General features: G+C 36.3%; 1 protein-coding gene across 5 annotated transcripts in view; it reads right to left on the minus strand.

The window, feature by feature from the left end:
• Positions 1 to 23,603, minus strand: part of stau1 (staufen double-stranded RNA binding protein 1) — an 814,059-nt gene that overhangs the window by 727,325 nt on the left and 63,131 nt on the right. For all 5 annotated transcript variants that reach the window (XR_003717528.2, XR_007936091.1, XM_051932847.1 and 2 more), the window contains exon 9: positions 660 to 872. Coding sequence is in view for 3 of the 5 variants with exons in the window: in XM_051932847.1 (XP_051788807.1) it covers positions 660 to 872 (213 nt within the window). In the remaining 2 variants the exon portion in view is untranslated. The remainder of the gene's footprint in view (positions 1 to 659; positions 873 to 23,603) is intronic.

Below are 23,603 nucleotides of genomic sequence, written 5' to 3' on the forward strand. Positions count from 1 at the left end.
TCAGAAGAATGGAGGCCGTTGTTGCCACAATGTGGGGGCTAACCCCACATTCATGTCCACGACTTTGGAATGGCATACCCAGCAAGTTCACATATGTATGATGATCAGGTGCCCAAAAACATTTGTCCATAAAGTGTAAATTAGCACTCCTTTTTTGACATTGTAACCATTGATTTAAGATTGATTTTTGCCTTATTATTTGTTTACCTCAATGTTAGTTTCTAAGTATTCAAATATTGTAAACTACAGTACTATGATTGGTAAGGAACATTATATAAAAATCAACAGAAACCATTCCGCTTTGACAATTTCTGCTATAGCTTATATTACAGGGGTTGAAATCTCATTAAATAAATGACCTTGTGTTTTCTTTTATAATTATTTTAAAAGTTTAGCAGATTTTTAAAGTAAATTTAATAAACTACAGTATTGTGTTAAATCCTGTTGAAGTATGACTGAATTTTAAGAATAAAAGGTGAAAAATGTCATGGAAAGAAGGGGCATGGGCAGTTTAGCATTTTAGTATGCATTGTACTTTGAACTATAGTGAGCTGTGAGCTAGACTAAAATACAGAAATAAAAAAATCATTTATATTTAGATTTCAAAAAATGATAGATCAAGGAAACTCGTACACCTGCATTCTCATTTGAGCACTCACCTTGACTATTGACTTTGATTTCTTTTTAATGCGTGGTTGGACCTTTTCAACCAAGGGTAGTGAAGGTAGTTTTTTAAGCTCCTTGAGGACAGCAGTCGCTGCATTTTTCTTAGCAATCTTTTTACTTTTTCCCTCTCCATCACCATAAAAGTCTCCTACAGAAACTCGCACAACAAAACTCTTCATGTGTGGGGGGCCAGACTCCTTAGTAACCTGGAAAGTACAGAAAAAGCAACCAAAGAACAAGGGTTATTTCAGACTTTAAACACAGATGGCTAAAAGCTTGCAGGCATTTTTAGAGTACAGTGCTTGAGCTCAGTCCCAAAGAATACAGCACAAGCTAATGTTTCTTACTGTAGAGGATAAAGGAAAACAATTTCATTCATTTGTATGAAGCAGAATTAACTGTTCTTAAGTACTAATGCCAAGTTCAAGGATCTCAAACTCCAGTCCTGGAGGGTTGCATTTGGCTGCAGGTTTTCATTCTAACCCTTTCTTAATTAGTGACCTGTTTTTGCTGCTAATTAACTTCTTTTGAATGCTTCTCTTAGATGCTCATCCCAATTTATCCCTTTAAGACTTTCCTGCATCTGTTCAAAATTTGCCCCACTAAAGTTAAACTTAACAGTTTTAGTTTTTGTTTTCATGCTCTGCCAATGAGACTTGTACATTATTATGGTTACTTAATCCTAGTGGCTCAATTACCTTTACACCCTGGATTCTACAACATACTAAATGTAGAAAGTGTGTTTATAAACTTCAGTTTGTAAATCATTATATTGGATTCGGTTTGGAGCTAAATTGGCAATACTTCTTTGCTTAAAAATGTGTCAGTAACTTAACCCAACCAAACCCCATCTCTCCAACAACCTTTGTTCAGTTATTACTCCACAGTTTTTTCAAGAAAAGCAGCAATAATCACAAATAAACCTAGGACAATAAACCTCTTTAAATACTTAGATTTCGGACAGTTTTAAAACACTTCTTTAATGTGTAACATCATTTAAAATAACTTTACATTACAAAAATGTAGCCAGCTACAAATAAGGCTGCCAACTCTCTTTCTCTGGAAATGAGGTAATTCAGGTGGTCTTATGTTTTTTAAAATTATATAAACCTTTAGTAGCAGCTTATCACTATAATTATGATATGATGGCCACAATCACAGTCACTGGCAAACAAAAAAAACATTAAATATTTTGAATATGTCAAGCCTCTTAAATGAACAGACCTTTCACTTTTTGGATACCTTAACTGTCGTAAACCTGAGAAAATGATACACATGGTAAATTAATTTCTAGTAAAATAAAAACAATTTTACTCTTTTCAATTTAGTTTATTTGCATTTATCTACATTCTTTTATATTTTTCCACTGAAGCAATTTTTCTTAGCAACTCTGGGATCTGGGATAAATATGAATAGAAATCTTTACATACTCGTACTATTGAAATTGAATCTTGGGAGCATTGACCCCGTAATTGAATCTGTGCTGCCGTTTCAAAAACAAGGATATTTGTTGTTCGAGAAGTCTGTGAACTTGGACTTTCTTTTCAGCATAATGGGTATTCCTGAATCTATGTAAATGAAAGAATTATGAAAATATTATTAAATTACTTAAAGAAGTGACTTATTACTTGAGCAACCAATAACTAAAAAGATATTGCATTTATATGACAGAATAAATGTATGATTGTTTTTAATTAACTGAAACTAGTTGACTCATTCATTTACAATTATAAATCCATTTTAGAACAATGGGTAGTAATAACAATATTTTCCATTAAAATATTACAAACAAGTACTTACTCGCACTTAAATGCGATGGACTGTACCTAGATGTATGAAATTTCTTGTTTAACCAAGCTGCTGAAAGAAGAATCGAAAATAAGATCTCACATAGAAAACGTGAAATTGTAATTTCTTGGTTTCTTTTTCTTTTTTTTTCTTCTTTTACAAATGATTAAGGAACAACAGTTATAATGAACTGTATACTTGCCAAGAAGATAAAGCGGAGTTCAAAAGATGAAGTGAAAAAGCCAAGTTGGACAGATATTGACTATTCTCATCAATATCTGCATTGTTTACTACCGGAATGGAAGTGAAGATTCTGGGAAAAAAAAAGTGTGCGCACTACTTTCGCAAATGCTGATTGGTGTACAGCTTTCAATTTTTATCAATGATAAGGATATGGAGATTTTCAAATTTTAGGAGCCAAAATTCTGGACATTTTTGAAATTTATAAATGGCTCCCGGACAGTCCATGGCGCATTAAAAATGAGGACATGTATGGGAAAATGAGGACGGTTGCCAGCCCTAGCTGTGAGTCTCTGAAGTCTTGTCTTGGAAATGTTTCTGCATTCTTTATTGCATATCACGTGCAACTATGACATATTTTTGAGCTATCTTGCATGCACAGTACTATTAAGATCTACTCAGATTTACTGTGATGAGATGTCCGTAGCAATATGGCGTTTTTAAATAAATAGTCGTATCCTGGGAAGTGCAGACTCTGATCAGGTGCAGGTGGACTCAAGTGTGCTTCACTCCCGGGTTGATTGCATATTCACCTGTAAATGTGAGTGGATTGTTCAGGTGCCTCGTTCACACCTCGAAGTGGACAAAGCACTACACCTGCACCCAATCAAGTCATATAAAAAGCAGCCTGAAAGGCAAACAGATTACAGATAAACAGAGAAAGACAGAAAGGAAAAGAGATACGAAAGTTAAAGATGGAGAACAAAGGCAGAATCGGGAGAGGAGATGGTGTGATGTAGATTAGAGTCAGGCTCTTGGGAAAATGAGCCCCAGCAGAAGAGCGGGTGGCTGATGCTCAAGAGGGGGCTGAGGGTTGCTTCTGCTAAGCATTCTTGGGAGCCAGAGCAACCAAATGCTCCCTGTGGGCTCCCACCTGAAAGTTGTGTGGCAAACAGGAGACAGAGCAGGTGTGTTCTTGAAAACACAGAGAGATAGTGACGAGGGACACAAGTTGGGTCTGGGTTGCCTGAATGAGATGGCTAGGTTGCAAGTTCATGTGAAGGATGACTGTGTTTGTCAGCAGGTGTCTCTGGGTGATAAGCAAATTCTGATGGGTGAGCAGCAGAGATGTCAGATTTTAAGGATGCACCAGGGCTTGTGAGTTTCTAAAGAACTGTTGCCTGCTTGTGGTTTTAACCTCATTTGAATGGATTATTTATTTGAATATTTTAATCCCCACCTTTGCATTGATTTTATGGATTATTTATTTGTTAAGACAATTTGAATCACTTTTTGTTTGGTTTTAATAAAAGGACTGACACTTATTGCACCAACCCCTTGCTGAATGTATGTGTCCTCATTTGCCCGGCTCATCTCGGTACATGACTATTGATGGTAACAGGTTGAAGAGGCTCCAGGATGCAACAAGGGAGAGAAGAGCCAACATAGACCGTCACATGTATTTGATAAACTGTAATTTACTCATCATTGTCAATGGGTGTTCAAGTCTGGAGACTGCTAGGGCCATTACAACAATTTTACCATGTGTTTGTTGAGACATTTCGTAATATATTTCAAAGTGTGCTTTGGATTGTCGTCTTCCTGTAGAACTCATACTTTTTTAGTGCCAGCTTCACTTTACTGACTGACTGTCCATCTGTCAGTCTCCTCAAGGATTTGTTGATATTTAATTGAATCCATTCTTCTCTTTACTTGCACAATCCTTCCTGTGCCACTAGTTGTCACACAACCCCAAAGCACAACAGATCCGCCGCCATACTTGAAAGATGACAAGGTGTTCCTATCTTCAAGCGCTGCTCTTTTTTTTATCTAAATACATTTTTTGTGGTTGTAGACAAAGAGTTTAATTTTAACTTCATCTGTCTTGGTTCCAAAATGCCACAGTCTTATTCAGAGGTTGCTTTACATAGTTAAGACATTGTTTATTTGTGTTAAGATCACAGGTACAATTTCCTTCTGATGGCTCTTCCATGAAGGCCATATCCGTGTAAGTAAAGCCACACATAAAAGAAGTGCAACACCACTCTTTTCTCAGCTAAACCTGCCTACAAGACCCTTGCACTCATATGGAGGTTTTTTTTGCTTTGCATTCCCGTAAATTATACAAATTTTTCTGTTAGTTTACTTGTTATTCTAGATCTTGTCTTCACATCCATGGTTCACTTAACTGCCATTCCTAATGACGTTTCAGGCTTTGTAGGCATACATTAATTTCATTTTCGGATCCTTAGGTAGTTGCATACAAGAGCAAATGGTTATCGAGTGCTGCACAATGTCTAAAGAGTCAAAGAATTTACTACAGTCTGGAATTTAGTTTTTATTGCAAGTTTAGTTTTAATAATTTCATTTTTTCAACAAGCTCAAAACCTTGTTCATATATTGTTTATATATTGTTGCAGTTTTCAACTGCACTTGCAATCTCTTAAATTGGTAGAATGTGGGGTTGATTTCATACAAATTATTTGGATGTAAAATTTTCTTAGTCAGAAAATGAGATTTACCTGAACTTGTTTATCCTTTAAAAATGTTAATACCGGAGCTTCCCATGGTTATAACTTTTAACATGCTAAGCCAGTCTAGACTAATGACCTAACAGAAGGGTGCCAAAACATTTGCAAATGCCATATTTAGCATTTATTATTATTATTTATTTTTACATTTTTAGTTCATCAAATCAAACATACCTGCACATTAGCATTTTTATAAAAAATGCCACTGTTTTAGATTTTTACTTACTCATATATATAGTATAGAGAAAGAATAAGAATTGAGAAAAAACTTCAACCTCACGATTTTGATGAATCTTGAAGTTTTAGACCAGGGGGGTATTTTTCGTACATGGATTACTCGCTTAGCCGGATGTAATTGTTGACGATTTGGCATGATCCTGGATCTGTCAGTTTTTTGAAACTCTTGCTGGAAGTGTTGTCATAGCAACACATCCTAATCCTCAAACCTTCTCGGAGCAGGTTTGTTCTGTGTAAACAAGGATTAGCTCACACACTTAATCAGTGTCCATGCGTGGAATTCATTCAGTCATGGCTTCGCCGTTCATGAATGAGCGACCAGTTGATATTGGTGCGCAAATTATAAGAAGAGAATTTCATATAGAGAGGGTTTTGCACAATCGGCAAGATCCTTTATTGCTCCCGGAGGAAATTCTTTTCGAAAGATACCGCTTTAGCCGAGGGGGAATATTGTACCTAAAAGATTTATTACATCTTATATTCGAAACTAGGTGAAGTCAGGCTCTCACAACCAAACAAACAGCATGCATTGCTTTGAGGTTTTTTGCAAGCAGCACTTTTTTATATACTGTAGGCGATGCGGAAAACCTATCTAAAAGTGCAGTTTGCCAGGCAATTCGTAAAGTCTGTTTGGCTCTGAAATATTTCCTTCGGGTTTTCATAGTGTTTCCTGGACACATGCGTGTGCAGACAATAAAAGAGGCGTTTCATGCCATTGCAGGTAGGTAATACACAGGCAAAAACACCCACAGTTCCATGAAGAATCTCACAATCAGCCTAACATTCTCATTACCCAGGATTTCCAAATGTGATTGGGGCACAGAGTGGAGTTTGATCAAACATTATTTGGAAAATGTACCTCTCCTCCTGATGAATAATCAGACACAGTGTCTTCATCAAATATTTGACCTTCGTCAATATCTCGTTGGTCAGACACAAGTTCTAGGGATATGACATTCCCTGCAACTGACCCAACAAAAAAAAGAGTGCTATATGGAACATACATATGGCACACATTGAGGACAAATATATGCAATGACCATCCTTTACCTGAAATGAAGTGACCACTGCATCCTGCCGCTGGTTCTGGGGAGGAGCTTCCCCCTGGAATGCCCTCAGAAACAGGGTGATGGGCATTTTGCTGGATAGCTAACTCTTCTGCGGGGGTTAGGTCTGGACCGCGTGGACCTCCATCTGTTTTTTGCTATTCTGCCTTCTTATTAGCTTTAAAATGAATGTTTTTTATATTATATATGATTATTTATGTCAACAATTCTTTAAATAGTTATATACCAATATTTACCAGTTTGAAGTATATTCTTGTACTTCACTTTAACCTGTACCCACCCATATTCTCCTTGTGCTCACGTTTGATCTGGAATTATGACATATTAAATAATAATTAATCTGACACATAGGAAATGAAATGCTGCATTCAGTAAGTACAATGCACACTACTTAGCGTTTAATTTGTCGGCCACTTTTTGCCAGCTGTCTTTTCTGGTTTGGGCTGCTTTTGCAGTGTTACCCCTTGTGCATATTAAATCTTGAAATTCTTCATGTGCTTTGAATAAAACATCCTGCTCCGCTTGTGTGAAAAATAATGTGCCGGTTCTTTCGTCATTTTGTTACAGCCTTCAAAGACTTGATCATGCTTTCTTGACTCAATATATATGGGCTTTTCAATCAGCGCGGGCGCACGCATTCATCTCGGATGATTAGATCCAGCTAGACTAATCTACTACACGGCTGCGTTTGAAAAACCGACTTATCCCGGATGAGTTTCACCGGCATTAACTCATCCAAGATGAGGCATCTGATCTCGGATGAAGTGACATACGAAAAATACCCCCCAGGGGTGGGCAAAGTCAGTCCTGGAGGGCTGCAGTGGTTGCTGGTTTTTGTTTCAACCTAGTTGCTTAATTATTAATGATTAATTTAATTAAACCAAATAGTGCATGATAAATACACACAAGTGTAAAATTGAAACAAGCTAAATTGAGGATTGCTGGTTTCTTTTGTCATTTGAATCTTATTGCTAATAAGGAGCAATTAAAAATTGAGACTACAGCTGTTTTAAGCCTAAAATAACCAATAAAGGTTCAAAATCCTAACGAGTGACACAATAAAAATGAAGAATGAAGTGACACTTGAGCAAGAAAGGCTTCTTATTAAGCAATTGGGTTGGAACAAAAACCTGTAGCCACTGTGGCCCTCCAGGAACGACTTTGCCCACGCGTTTTAGACCTTCCTGAGTTCGAAAATACCATTTTTGAAATCACGTCTGTCTGTGTGTAAACACGATGAGATTTTGTACACCTGCTTTATATCAAAAATAAGGAATCCTATCAACTTTTGGGCCACTTTAATTGAATACTTTCACGAATTTTCAAGTAAACTATGGTTATAATTACAGATAGATGAATGAAATTTTATATAGATATACAGTAATCCCTCCTCCATCGCGGGGGTTGCATTCCAGACCCCCCCGCGAAAGGTGAAAATCTGCGAAGTAGAAACCATGTTTATATGGTTATTTTTATATTGTCATGCTTGGGTCACAGATTTGCACAGAAACACAGGAGGTTGTAGAGAGACAGGAACGTCATTCAAACACTGCAAACAAACATTTGTCTCTTTTTCAAAAGTTTAAACTGTGCTCCATGACAAGACAGAGATGACAGTTCCGTCTCACAATTAAAAGAATGCAAACATATCTTCCTCTTCAAAGGAGTGCACGTCAGGAGCAGAGACTGTCAGAAAGAGAGAGGAAAGCAAACAAATCAATAGGGCTGTTTGGCTTTTAAGTATGCGAAGCACCGCGGCACAAAGCAGTTACAATGAAGGCAGCAGCTCACACCCCCTCCGTCAGGAGCAGAGAGAGAGACAGAGACAGAGAAAAACAAACAATCAAAAATCAATACGTGCCCTTCGAGCTTTTAAGTATGTGAAGCACCGTGCAGCATGTCGCTTCACGAAGCAGCTGCACAGAAGGTAGCAATGTGAAGATAATCTTTCAGCATTTTTAGACGAGCGTCCGTATCGTCTAGGTGTGCGAACAGTCAGCGCAAGAGAGAGAGAAAAGTAAGTTGGGTAGCTTCTCAGCCATCTGCCAATAGCGTCCCTTGTATGAAATCAACTGGGCAAACCAACTGAGGAAGCATGTACCAGAAATTAAAAGACCCATTGTCCGCAGAAATCCGCGAACCAGCAAAAAATCCGCAATATATATTTAAATATGCTTACGTATAAAATCCGCGATAGAGTGAAGCCGCGAAAGGCAAAGCGCGATATAGCGAGGGATTACTGTAATGATAAAAAGCAAACAGATATGACATTTGAGAAAAATTACTAAGCCAGAAATAGTATTTTTTTTTTTAAATTCCGAATTTTTGGCATCATAGAAATATAAAAGTGTAAACGATATTAAAAACTGTATTCAATATAACACATTTTTTCAATAACTATTATTCATTTTAATTTATACGTGATCAGTTTAACAATAATGTGTAAACATTGAACGTGTCATGTAAATATAAAGAGGTAATGGGAACAATAAACTGCTACGCCTCTGTCGTGTTCCTCAAAATACATTTAATTTTATACTTTTTCTATTTCTGCCATCATTATCATACTTAAATCTAGCTAAATGCAGTTTTACCGATAGCAATTTACTGCAACAAATACTATATAATACTAACACTTTTTCTATGTTTTTAGGTGACTATAACTTTCACTACTTTGTACGTAATCTACGTAATGCATATGTAATCATGAAAAAAATTCCACCACCATTTTCGACCTTCCTAAATGTGAAAATATCATTTTAATATAAATAGATAAATGATTGTGTATCAGTATTATTAATTAGTTATGACATATGATATTTGAAACATTCCACAACTAGAATTGGTTCTGATGACCTTTTTCTCTATCTCAGTATGCAAGAAAGTTGAGGGGAACACGCTCCTGATTTTGTGCTACTGAATTTGTTTTTACTATTTTTTTTTACTTAATATATCAACAAAATGTGAAATTTGGCCAGAATGACCAATCTTTTGCACTAAACTAAATATCTTTGCTCTGTGTGTGCCTCCTCAAAGTCATCTGGTATAGGGACTTCCACTATGTTTAACTGACGAAGGTTTGACCTTCCTGAGCTCTGTCGGCATATTTATATGAAGTGGTTCACATAACCACAAAGCTGACAAGCATTTCCATATTCCAGGCCATTGTCTCTGCTCCCCCTATAAAAAGTATTGCTACAATACCTGCAAAATGTGGTTTGTAGCATTAGAGCAGGGAGTTGCCTACTTATCCCCTCTGGTTATTGAATGTCTTTGAAATTTTAGCCCTGCAGCGTTAATATCTAGTGTTCTGTCTTGTGCCACAGCTTTCCTTATGATATCTCTCAGCTCCACAGCTCAGCATATATCAAAAGCAAAGGTTAGTGCAAGCTCCCACTCCTACAGTAATTGACAGCAATTTAATTAGCAATGCTGAATGCAATCCTATCCCTGATCATTTTCTCCTTTTCTCTTACCTTAGTAATGAATTTACCAATTGTTTCTCCCTCATCACAATGAGAGTTTTCATACAAATATTATTCAAGGATTATGTTTCTTAGTGGTTTGAAATACTTTTCTAATGTGGATAATACAGCTGCAATGGCTTTTTCTTGCTCTTTGGAAAAACTTAGATTGTGCTTATACATATGTCAGCATCCCACACCCATCATCCTCTTTAATGGGAAAACTTCAATCTCACGGGACGTTTGGTGCAAGTATAAAATCCTCAAATATGCCAGTTTGTACTTACATAGCCACACACTTTTAGGCCAAGATAAAATAGAAACCAAAGTTGATCAGAATAAAATGAAATATATTAATGGATTTGGCACAATTATTGGACTCAGTTGATCCAGGGTCCAGGTGCTAGAAGGGAACAAGTACAAAGTTAACACCCTGAACCAATTTTTTAAATAGATTTTCCTTCCAAAAGCCACCTTTTTCTAATGGCTAGTCCCTCAATGTCATCTCTGTTGCATCAAAAACTACTTGTATGTATTTTACTCCTACCACTTTAACTGGTATGGCCAGTGATGAGTCCAACTCCAACTATCAGTATGGGCTATCTCTGAAGTTGCTACACACAGGAAAAGCCTTGAAACCTGAAAAAAGTTAGTCTTTGAGTACTCAAAGCATATGCTGACTAGCTTTATCGTATCCTCTGCTATCTGTTCAGTCTGTCTCTAAGGCTGCAGGAAGCATTGCTGCCGTGTAAAATATCCTGCATTGTTTCTGTTCCGAAGAAGGGAGCTGCCTCTTCACCCAACTACTACAGACCAGTGGCTCGTACATTCCACATCATGAACATCTTTGAAAGGCTGATCCTGGTCTATAGGAGTGAAAGACCACATGGACCCGCTACAATTTACCTATCAGACACAATTATGGAGTGGAACATGCAATTATCTCTCTACTCCAAAAGACTAATTCCCATCTGAACCAACCTGTCAATACTGTGGGGATTATATTCTGCGATTTCTCCAGTGACTTCAGTACCATCCAGGCATTGGGTTTTGGGAATTGTTAACTGGTAAACTCAGGGACAAACAGGCGGATGAACCTATGTTGCCTTGGACAATGGACTCTGTCCAGCAGACCTGAGTTTGTGTAGTTTAAGGACTGTGTATTTCATGTGGATATCAGAAACACTTGAGACACCACAAGAAACAGCCCTATCACCTATTCTGTCTAATCTGTATATCTTGAACTATAAATATAACACCAGTTCATATCACTTTAGGAAAATACACATGACTCTACAAAATTGGGGTGTATTGACAAAGAAGATGAGATGGAATACAGGAGTCAGACAGAGAACCATTTTTCTTGGTGCAAAGAGAGTTTTCTGCAAGAATAATGCTGTGTCGACTATAAAGTAATCCAGACACCAAAGCCGAGTGCAGAAATGAATTGCACAGATCCATTCAGTTAGACAATTGTGGTATTTTAAACCAAAGCAATTTTTTTTTTTTTTTTAAACAAAACCAGTTTTTTCCAATCTAACTTGTTCTCTCCTAAACATTCCGATTGTAAACTCACGCTTGGCACAGACAATAATGCAGTGATGAATCTGGTTCTAGATAAGAGGTAGGGAAACTACAGTCTGTGGCAAGGGTGTAAGCGACCCACAAGCTTCTTTTAGAAATCTATAATATTCAATTCAATTCAGTGTATTTTTGTGTAATGCTCTTCACTGTGTGCAGGGTCAGGACAATGATACACGTTCAGAGTAAAGGCACTTACAAACTAATTAGATAATGAGTACCAAAGTGAATTATTACTGTAAGTGATCTCATTTATTTGGTGACATGAGGAGTAATATGCACTTATCGGCAGCAGCATACTAACTGTGCCTTTGGTAACGTGTATTTTTCAGACATTTCTGAGTAGTTACAACTTTTCAAGTGAACTCATTTCAGTTTTGGTTTAAAGCTCCAGTGCAATTGAGAACTTAACATAAGTTTACATATATAAACCCATGACGCATACTGTATGTTTAGGAAGTCACTGAGCACTGGAAGAAAGTTTGAAGGACTGGAAAATGGCAAATATTATCCTGTTATATAATAACGGTGACTGGGCAGATCCAAACAACTATAAGCCAGTAAGCTAAACGTGCATCACAGGAAAATTGATGGAAGCCATTATTAAATGAAGGATTGAACACCACATGTCAAGAACATGGGTTTTACTGAACAGCCAGAGTGGGTTCAGAAGAAGGAGGTCATGTTTTACTAACATGCTGAAATTCTATGAGGAAGCAACAAAAGAATATGATCAAAGTGGAGCAAATTGATAATATTTATATAGACTTTAAGAAAAAAATTGCAAATGTGGCACATGAGAGGTTGGGCATCAAACTAAAAGAAGTGAGGGTACAGGGTGTTGTTTGTAGGTGGGTACAAAATTGACTCAGCCGCAGGAAACAGAGGGTGATGGTATGAGGAACCTTATCGGAACTGGCTGATGTTAAGTGTGGTGTTCCACAGGAGTTAGTGCTAGGGCTAATGCTATTTTAAATATATAAAAAATATATTTAAAATAGTAAGTAGCTTTCCTCTTGACATCAGGGATCATGTAAACAGTTTAATTCCTGAGAACCCCAAAATGGGTTACTTCTACATGCTTCCTAAAATCCACAAAGAAGGGAACCCAGGAAGGCCTATAATCTCAGGAATTGGCTTCCTTACAGAAAATGTTTCAGATTGGGTGGAGCACATCCTTAAACCCCTCACCCGTAATACAACCAGCTACATCTAGGACACCACTGACTTCTTAAAAAAACTGTCTGCTTTAGGCTCCTTACCTGAGGGAACCTTACTGGCCACAATGGATGTTGAGGCACTTTACACAAACATCCCCCATGATGATGGCATATTGGCATGTGAAATGTACCTCAAGCAACATGATTTACCCACAAAGTCAGTAATAGAAATGATCAAATTCACTCTGACACATAATCTATTCTCTTTTGGACAAGATTGCTACTTGCAACAAATGGGGACTGCAATGGGCTGTCGGTTTGCACCTCACAATGCAAACTATTTATGGCAAAATTGGAGGAAGATTTCATGTCAATGTGCATCGTATTTGCTCAGACCCGACAGACCGGGATCAACAACTGCAGGAGCTCAGACAAGATTTCATCAGACAAGGTTACACCCCCAAAACAACAGACACTCAAATAAGAAGAGCTACTGCCATTCCCAGAGACAACCTTCTGGAATATAAAAACAAAGACAACAAGAACCGCATCCCCCTTGTTGTCACCTACAACCCACATCTTGAAACACTTCGAAAAATTATAAAAGAACTTCAGCCAATACTAAACAATGACCAAACACTGAAAAATGTATTTCCTGAACCTCCCCTCCTGGCATACAGACAACCACCAAACCTTCAACAACTAATTGTCCGAAGCTCCCTATGTGAACCAACAGAAAATGGCACATCTCCATGCCTACAGAAAAGATGCAAAACATGTGCCCACATCTATGATACAGACCGTATAGTTATACCACACTGCCGACTTGAACATCACATAAAGGGATCATTTTCCTGCAGATCATCTAATGTAGTCTACCTAATTTTCTGCATGAAATGTCCTGTCACTGCACTCTGTGTGGGAGAAACTGGACAAACACTCCACCAGAGAATGAATTTACACAGGTTCCACATTAAACATGGCAACACAGATGTTCCTGTGGCGGCCCACTTCAACAGCCATGGACACTGTGAGAAGGACTTTAAGGTCACAGTGCTTATGGGCAACTTCAAAACACAGCAAGAGAGAAAAGAATGGGAAGTTAAACTCATGCTAAAATTTAATACTTTACAACATGGATTGAATAGAGACAAGAGTTTTATGGCCAGATATGAGGATTGTTTACATCTCTCAGAATGACAGACAACCTGTCTACAGACCCACATTGTTTTGAAAAAACTCATTACAAAGTTCAAAAGACTTTGTTGGACAGTAATCTTATCCAGAGATCTTGACAACACATTGTTCTTTTCTGTCTTGTTATCCATGTTCTCCCCGTGTCTGCGTGGGTTTCCTCCGGGTGCTCCGGTTTCCTCCCACCGTCCAAAGACATGCAGGTTAGGTGGATTGGTGATTCTAAAATTGGCCCTAGTGTGTGCTTGGTGTGTGGGTGTTTTTATGTGTGTCCTGCGGTGGGTTGGCACCCTGCCCGGGATTGGTTCCTGCCTTGTGCCCTGTGTTGGCTGGGATTGGCTCCAGCAGACTCCCATGACCCTGTGTTCGGATTCAGTGGGTTGGAAAATGGATGGATGGATGGATAAATTAACCCTAGCCTGAATGAATCTATTAATTTTTTACATTTAAAATTTCTCATTTAAAGATTTACCAATGTTGTCTCTTGTCCTAGAGTCTGTATATAAACATAGGGAACTCCAGTCTCTGTATTATATCTTGCCTGAAGAAGGGGCCCGAGTTGCCTCGAAAGCTTGCATATTGTAATCTTTTTAGTTAGCCAATAAAAGGTGTCATTTTGCTTGGCTTTTCTCTACATTCATAATGGCTAACATGGTACAATACCCTAGTACTACAAATATATATAAATAATTTAGATAGGAATATAAGTAACAAGCTGGTTAAGTTTGTACATAATATGAAGCTGGTTGGATTGGCAAATAATCTCAAATCCATTGTCACATCGGACTAGGGACAACATACAGGCCTGGGCAGATTTGTGGCAGATGAAATTTTATGTCAGTAAATGTAAAGTATTACATGTAGGAAAAAAAAATGTTAGGTTTGAATACACAATGGGAGGTCTGAAAATCGAAAGTACACCCTATGAGAAGGATTTAGGACTTGTAGTGGACTTGACACTATTAACTTCCAGACAATGTTCAGAAGCCATTAAGAAGGTTAAAAGAATGTTAAGTTATATAGCACAGGGTTGTGTAGAGTACAAGTCCAAGGTGGTTATGCTCAAGATTTATAAGGCCTGGAGTACTATGTACAGTTTTGGTATCTAGGCTACAAAAATGACATCGCAATGCTGGAAAAAGTCCAGAGAAGAGCAACTAGGCTGATTCCAGAGCTACAAGGGATGAATTATGAGGAAAGATTAAAATAGATGAGCCTTTTCAGTTTAAGCAAAAGAAGATAAAGAGGAAACATGATTGAAGTGTTTAAACTTATGAAGGGAATTAGTCCAGTGGATCGAGATTATTATTTTAAAACTAGTTCATCAAGAACACTGGGACAAAATTGGAAACTTGTTAAGGGTAAAATTTTTTGATACACTGTATCAATCCCAGAGGGGAAATTTTCTTTTTTACATGGTGTTATATTTTGCATAAAAATTACAATGTTTTTCTTTACACTAAGAACCATAGACACATGGAATAAACTACCAAGTAGTGGGGTAGAGGTCTTTAGAGACTTGTTATTTTGGAATAATTTAGTGGATAGGACTGGAAAGCTTTGTTGGGTTGAACTGTTCTCATCTAGATTGTTCTAATGTTCCACTCTCTGATGGAAATTGGAATTTGATCATAGTTTATTGAATTCTTTAAGGCTGCTTCACCCTTCAGCTAGAAACCTCTTGTATTTTGCCTCAGCATATTTCACAATCTTGTAGAGAAAAGCCAAGCAAAATGACACCTTTTATTGGCTAACTAAAAAGATTACAATTAATAGATTAAATATAGACTCTGTAAAAAGTGCCAGCACTAACTGGGAAGCAATTTCTTTTTCACTACAGCTTACAATGTCCTAAACTAAAACCCAAGCAGAGACAGTGAAACCAGTGGGCCACCCAGGCCCACACTACTTTTGGTCTATTGTACTCTGTATTATGAAATTTTATACTTTAGTGGAAATTGGCATATTCTGCATGTTGGTCCGGCATGCACATAAAAATTTAATTGTTCAGTGCGCACACAACAATAAATTTGAACTAAATTAATTACGCTAAAGTGCATTTATGATAAAATCATAGGCTTAGATTTTTGAAAGACACAACAATATTGGTCACCATGCATTGTTTCCCAAGTTTGTAATGCCAGCATTCAGCATTATCTACTTTCTATGGCAGGATGTGTGTACTCGTAAGGAAAATACTGAGGAAATAGAGTATTTATATTTTAAAAAAAAACAAAGAAAAAGAATTAGGTGCAAAAAAAGACTACTTTTTTTATACTGCATTCTGTGTTGTTTTTGTTGAGAATTTGTTAGAAACAGAAATAGCGGACAGCATGTTTGATTGAGTAAAAGTAATTAATAACTTTTTCTGTTTCTGGTTGGTAGCATTTATTAAAGTTTATAATAAACAGTATTCAGTCCTGCTTTTAGACTTTGATGCCAATACACAGTTGTGATTAATAGAAATTTTATAACAACTATGACTTATTTTTTTTATTACCTGTATAACATTACTGGATAGTGCTTCCAGTGCTGTCACCTGTTGCATGGAGTGCTGGGTCACATATAAAGATGTCATCCTTTTACAGACTCCTATCTCCTTGTTTGAACTTAAGGAGAAACAGCTTTCCATAAATACTGAAAGAGCTCCAGGTTTGGATACCTTGCCTCTGGCATGGTTTTCCTCATTTTAGAGCCAGCTATCCCTTCTGCTCTTTGACATGTTGAGGGAGGCCATCTCTCTTGGACAACTGAACATAGGAATTAATATGACCGTTATCACTCTTCTCTTAAAGCATGGCAAAGACCCTTCCTTATGTCACAGTCATAGGTCCCTGATCCTCAGGACCAATGATATACTACTGGCCAAGGTCTGAGCATGCTGGACAAAGAAGGTTATCTGTATTCTAATTCACCCCGACCAAGCTGGTGTTATTCACTTTTGGTTACCCTCTGATAATGAGCACAGGCTCTTACATTTTGTGAATGTGAACTAATCAGATACAGTATCTTCTTTCTTGATGGAAAAAGGATCTTTTAACATACTGGCTGTTTTTTTATTGGCCTCGGCCCAACTTACTATCAACCTCATTAAAACACTATACACCTCCTCCTCAGCAGCTGCCCTGACTAATCCTAATACCATTCACCTTTCCCTGGGACTAGAGGTTCCAGACAGACCTCCTACTTCTCCTATTCTTTTCAATGTGCCTCTCATCATTAGCCACCGCCATCCATAACTCAGTTTCTCACTGTTATCCCACTGCATACAAAACACACCACATAATCACCTTATATGCAGAAGACATTTTTCTTTAACTAGATGATACCCCTTCAAATCTCCTCCATACTTTAAACTTACTCGAAGCATTTAAATGTCAAGACAAACTGGTTAATATCCTCCTACTCATCTCTCAGTGATCTCTTCTGCCAAAAGGCCACCTCTTCACAGTTTTGTCCACCTGTCCAGCGAGATATTTTGGAATTTATATCTCCTTCAGTTGCAGACACAGTTTTTCAGAACTACAGTCAAATATTCTATGATCCCAGTGCCTCTACCAATAATTTGGCTAAGCTTACACTCTCTTTTGAATCCCATCTTCAGTGTCCTCCATAATGTTTGGGGCAAAGAAACATTTTTTTACAGTATAAATGACAAATCAAACCATTCAGACAAGTCCTGAAACACGCAGCAGCTGAAGATGGCTGCATTAGAGGCATGGCAGAGCATCACTAGAGAAGATACTCAGCACCTGGTGATGTCTATGAATCACAGACTTCAAGCAGTCATTGCATACATGGGGTATGCAACAAAATATGAAATATGACTGCTTTAATATATTTGTTATTGCTTTGTTAAAAACATTATGGTGCCCTGTATAAAAAGTGTTATTTCTGAATGGTGAAATGTATGCAGATACTCTTAAATAAGTGTCTGCGATATGCACTTTAATCACGTCTGAATTGTCTTGACTTGTAATAAAAGTGTCTTAGTCCCAAACATTGAAGAGAACACTGAATCCATCTTTGTATTATTAAAATGAATATTGCAACTGTTTTTTTTAAATTTTGCTTGTTCTATTTATATTATTATAACACTCTTCACTGATCACAGACTGAGTGCTGTAAACAGTTCACAGGTAAAATGCAACTACTACTTTACAAATTACTAATCACATAATATATACAATATAAAGACAGATTAGTTTAAACACACTGTAACCAAGCAGTTTCAAACTGACTAACATAAATGGAACCTAACAGTATCTGTCCATTATTATTACTGTCAAACTATGGTCAGTTGACAACAAAGAAGAAAACAAGAACTCTGTAACCAGCATCCCTTGAGATCTGGGTAGGCCATGGTCGGCTGTAACAGACAAATTTAAAAAGACAAAAATCAGACACAGTCCCCAACCACCACCAACCCCAAAAGCATTCTATAGTACAAGACTGCACTGGGCCATCTAATATGACAATAGAATTTTTCCATCCATTGATTCCAAGGCTCCCAGTATCTCAGATGTCTTTCCCATGGCCAGGAAAACAGCTTGGAAGTAGAGCAGTGGCACCAAGTGCCACAGCAGGACACCGAGAAGAGAAACAAAATAGAGGAGGGTTAGTAGCGGTCCATAATTATTTTATTACTTATATTTCTATAAAAATGACTAACCAACACAGATGCAATTTGCACAGTTAACCAGCAGCTCTAATTGGGTAAGCTAGACTAAAGCAGTGAGTGTGTTCAGCCTGGATATAAAATTTGAGCCTGATGGGAAAATTCTTATATATGCAGGTAGATTATTACACAGCTTTGGGGTGCTGTAGCTAAAAGGCCAAGCTTCTGCTGTTATTTTGTTAATCCTTGGAATCTTTAGTAGGCTGAACTCTTGAGATCTTAATGCACATTCAGTTTTGTAAGTAAGGGTAAGCTTAGATAGGTAATTAGGGCCTAGCCCATTTAAAGCTTCATATGTAACAAAGATGATTTTGAAATCCATCCTAAGCTAAACTGGAAGCAAGTATAATGACTAAGGCTGGGCTATATTGCTTCTTTTTTTTTTCCATATCAGTCCATATCGATATATATCATGATGTAAATCAAATCACTATTTCTGTCAAGCTTAAGGGTTCCTTTTTACTCCTAAGTGAGATGTGAAGTTATGATAAGGTTAATTTTGGTTTAAATATTATTTATTTTCTGTCAGAATGTGAACATGACAAATGTACTGTAGAACATTATAAAACTGTATTTCAAATAAATAAAATAGGTATATATAATACACTAAAATATTATTTCTGACAAGTCAACAGCTTCAAGTGTTACAGGAGAACACAAACAAAATGCACACTAAATTCTTTGGTCAATTCCAAATAAATAAAATAGGTAATACAATATAAAAAGTCTCGGTTCTGATCAGTCAAAAGCTTTCAAGTTCTACAGGAGAACACACCAAATCTGCTGGTCAACTCCAAATAAATAAAATAAAATCCTAATTCTAAAATCTTAAATCTAAAACTAAAATCTTAAAGCTTTCGGGTTTAAAGGGAGAGCACAAAGTAAATTCTTAGGTCAGTTCCAAATAAATAAAGTAGGTATTAATACAAAATAAAATCTCAAAAACTTCTATACTGTATCCTTTCCTTTGCATAGATTTAAACAGTTTTAAATGGTTGGGAAACAGACCCACAAATAACTAGACAAAAACATTCTGTATATATCCTCAGAACAAATTCAAGCAGCTTTCAAATGTAAACAAAGGAGAATATAAAATTGACATATTCACTCAATTGTGGTCACCTTATGCTCCAAGGCAAAAAAATAAAAATTCCCATTTGTGCAGCACTTGCTTGGTTCTAGGAGAGTGAAGTCTTGCATTGTGCTTGCTCTAAACGATGGAACCACTTCAGATAATTGTCAGATTTTAAATAGTTAAAATACTCCACACTACTAAATTAATAATAATAAAACATTTTATTTCATTCTTTTGTTTTTTTAAGGGAAAAAAAAAATTTACGAGTATAATCCCTAAAATGTGACAGATAGTGAAAGCGCACATAAGTGATATATTTGAATGACATCTTGGTGAATGGGATGCAGTCTCTCAGTCAGGAATAATTGAATACAAGCAACATATGTTGAGTTGTTAATTTTCTAATTTTGGATTTGTACAAACACACAAACAAAGTATAATTCATGTATGACACCTAAAACACTGGCAGAGCAAAGTCTGTTTTACAGGACTTCTGAAATAATTAATTAATATAAAACTTGAGAACTTTAATTTCACACAGGAAAGGCTTAAATTTGGGACAAATGTAAAAAGGAAGGTAAAAATGTGGAAAATTAAAGCACCAGGAGTTCATTACATTTAAAAAAAATCAAATAATTTGACTTTAGTTAAATGCAACTCTTTAGTAAGTTTTCTAACATACTAATGTTGCAAATATAAAACTTTCAACAGCAAATGTTGCAAACCTAACAGAGTGATTCTCTTACAAGGCAGATTTTAAAAGTCTGGTGGGTAACTACTTCATTGATATACCACTGTTTTAAAGCTGTTGTTATTGTTAATAGTCATATACTTTATATTCTATTACAGAAAAAGAAGACAATATCTTACCCTTGAGAAATGGAGGTACTTTTAATGAAAAGTCATAAAATGGGATTTCAAATAGGTATCAAGAATCATGAAATATCACTGGTATATTTATCGCATACAGAAATTTTGATACCATGACAGTTAGTAATGAACTATTGGTGCAATAAAAGTACAACAAATAGAAGCAGGCATATCACTTGGCGGAGAAATCACACTTGGATGAACTCTTGTCATTTTGCTACACATTCATATGGCAACCCATCACAGACCTTCACGACCCATAGTTTAAGAAACAATGCTATAGTATGTAGAAAGGAATGGGGGAAGGATTTGTCCTCACATGGAGTCTACAACACGTCAAAGAACAAAAGAACAAAGAGCTGTGCACAAGGTTATTTCAAAACTGCTTCCCGAAATGCTGGAACTGTACTAAAAAGTACTATTTTAAAAATACACTAGCTCAAGACAGACTTCATTGAGGACCACACCACAAATTTTGTAGTCTTTATCTAGCTTAAAAATTTAGTTTCTTAGGTTACTTATGATGCCACAGGTTTGCCGTTTCTGAATAAATGTAATAGCAAATGACTTGCAATTTTAAAACTTAATGTCTGACATAAGCCTCAAGGGCTATTATTTGATGTTTATTAAGTAAAAATTGAAAATTTGGACTTTAGATAGCAGCATTTTCATGCACTACCAACAATATGTATTTGAAACAATTAATAAATCCCATTATATAACTTGCCATTGTATTTATATTTGACATTACATAGTTTTTTTTTTTAATTTTTACAATGCTAAGTATAAATGATTAGAATTTTTTCAAATTTTAAATATAAAACAGATTTCTACCAACTTAGGCAGCATGATGCATCTGTTTCATCACTTCCAACAGTAGCCTGCACGCTACAAAGAACAGTATTTGTTTTCTGACTCCCGTGAACGCTGCCCCTCTCCCCGAACAAGCTAAGCTAATGGTTTCTTTCTTTTGAGTATTTCAGAACAGTTCAAAGAATGTTAAATTCAAAGAAACAATGGGTGCTATTTAAAAATCTAAGCCAAGGACAGGGTTATTGTCAGCACTGTAGAGAGAACATGTTACAAACAGCTGTTTTAGACTATTGACACCAGATACAACTTACCTAGATGCAACATTTTTTTTTTTTTAAGCGTGGAAACACTCCCAAAATGATAAATTCAGGCATGCAAACAACATATATTTGAATTAAGTGTGCCTCTCTGTGTGTGAATGTCTGTCTTAAAGAGATATAAAGAATACATTTTATCTAAACTTGCATTGACTAAATGTTTGCACTGTTTTAGAGAAAAAAACCTAAAGAAAGAAAATTATTTTTTGTTGCTTGATTTAGTTAAGAATGAAAAACATTTTAGAATGAGTAGGAGTTGCACTTATTATTTGACAAATGTATATGACATATTTGACCAAAGGGTCAACAAAGATATAAAAACAGATGTGTGTACATTGCTTTACAACTATTTGGCTACTTTATTTAATAATACCAAAAGTATAAAATAAGAGTACTTATACCTTTGCTGATAAAATACATGATTATTGAGATATATATTGGATATTGGGAAAATGCTTATATTGCCCAGCCCTACCTGAGGTCCTTGTTAAGATCCATGATATCAGTCATTTTACCAAGATTCCTAATACTGTGGATGAAAACCTGGTTACCTCTTGCAGAAAAATACAATTTAGTCAAAGGTGCACACTTCCTGCTTGATAATGTCATGTTAATATGACAAGGCTTTACTGCAAACAGATTCAATGATGTGCAGTAGCCATCTTAGATTCCTCACTTAAACCCAACTGAAAACCTGTGCTCAGCATTAAAGCTAGGAAGCCTATTACAGAGATAAAGAAAATATATTAAGGATATCTTTATCCAGCCTTATTCAAGAATATTAATATCACCCATTTTTGTGGATTTATTATTATGCTGTAATCCAATATTTTGACAACAATATTTTAAAGAACATATAAAACATTTTAAAACAACTATTTAAAATAAAAGCTTTGTAATTTTCATATTTCTCTGGACTTAAAATATAGCTTATATTCTAATACTATTATTTTCTATGTTTTGTTTATAAGAGGTACCAATAATTTTTTGATTTACTGTATATTGCATATTGCACAGCATTTTGTATTTTATTAGAAGTAATTCTGTAATCTAACAGTAACGGTAGAAAGTAGAGCAAACTGAACTTGTAGGCAAGGCATGCACCAAATAAAATACTCGAATTATAAAATCTAGTCCAAATCTAGGAGAGCTTGGATAAACAAAACAATTTCCTGCATGTTTTTATCACTTAACTACTCAATACCCTCCAACATCTAAGTAAGTAAAGGTGTGAGTAAGACTTCTTGATTAAGGCCAGGATGTGCTGTGCCCACTTCAGGTTATCAGTAATGTTGACTCCAAATGACTTAAAGCTGCCGACCCTCTCTACAGTATCCCCTAATATAAATGGGAGAGTAGTCTGCCACTTGAGATCCATGAGCAGTTCCTTACTTTTGCTTAAATGAGAGAAACTGTTCTCTGCATGTTCCTAATCACCTATGATGGTTATGCTATAAGAAAATGTGGCCACTCAGGTGAACAAGGAGTACATTTATTGCAATTAACACATTTTTTGTGCCTCTCTTGAGGGATATAGTGGAGGAAGTATTGCAGCTTTTATTATCCTTGTCCTAAATCACCCTCTGTTTGTAAGCTAAAAGCAGAAGTGTCTTAGAGGTAGTCTGAGGTATGAGATAAGGAATACGTCACGAGGTGGTAAGCATCTTTTTCCAAGGTACAATAGTGACTTTGGGAGTTAGCATTTCTGTTGGGTAGGTGGCATGCTAATACTAGCTATTTTATACACTCCCTAAATTTTCTTTCTTCAGGTCCCAGCATCAATAAATAAAGTACCTGAATGTTAATATTTGAAATCATTAACACCATTAAACAGATAACTCAGGGCAATGGCAGTGTTAAGTTCAGGACAGATGTAGATAACAATCAGAAAAATAGAATGGATGGTATTTGATCATTAAATACCTAAGGACAGATTAGTAGGTTTTAGAAAGGATTTTAACATTCACAGATCAGGCACCGTT

The sequence above is a fragment of the Erpetoichthys calabaricus genome, chromosome 10 (genome assembly GCF_900747795.2).
Source record: "Erpetoichthys calabaricus chromosome 10, fErpCal1.3, whole genome shotgun sequence".
In the NCBI taxonomy this organism is placed as follows: Eukaryota; Metazoa; Chordata; class Cladistia; order Polypteriformes; family Polypteridae; genus Erpetoichthys; species Erpetoichthys calabaricus.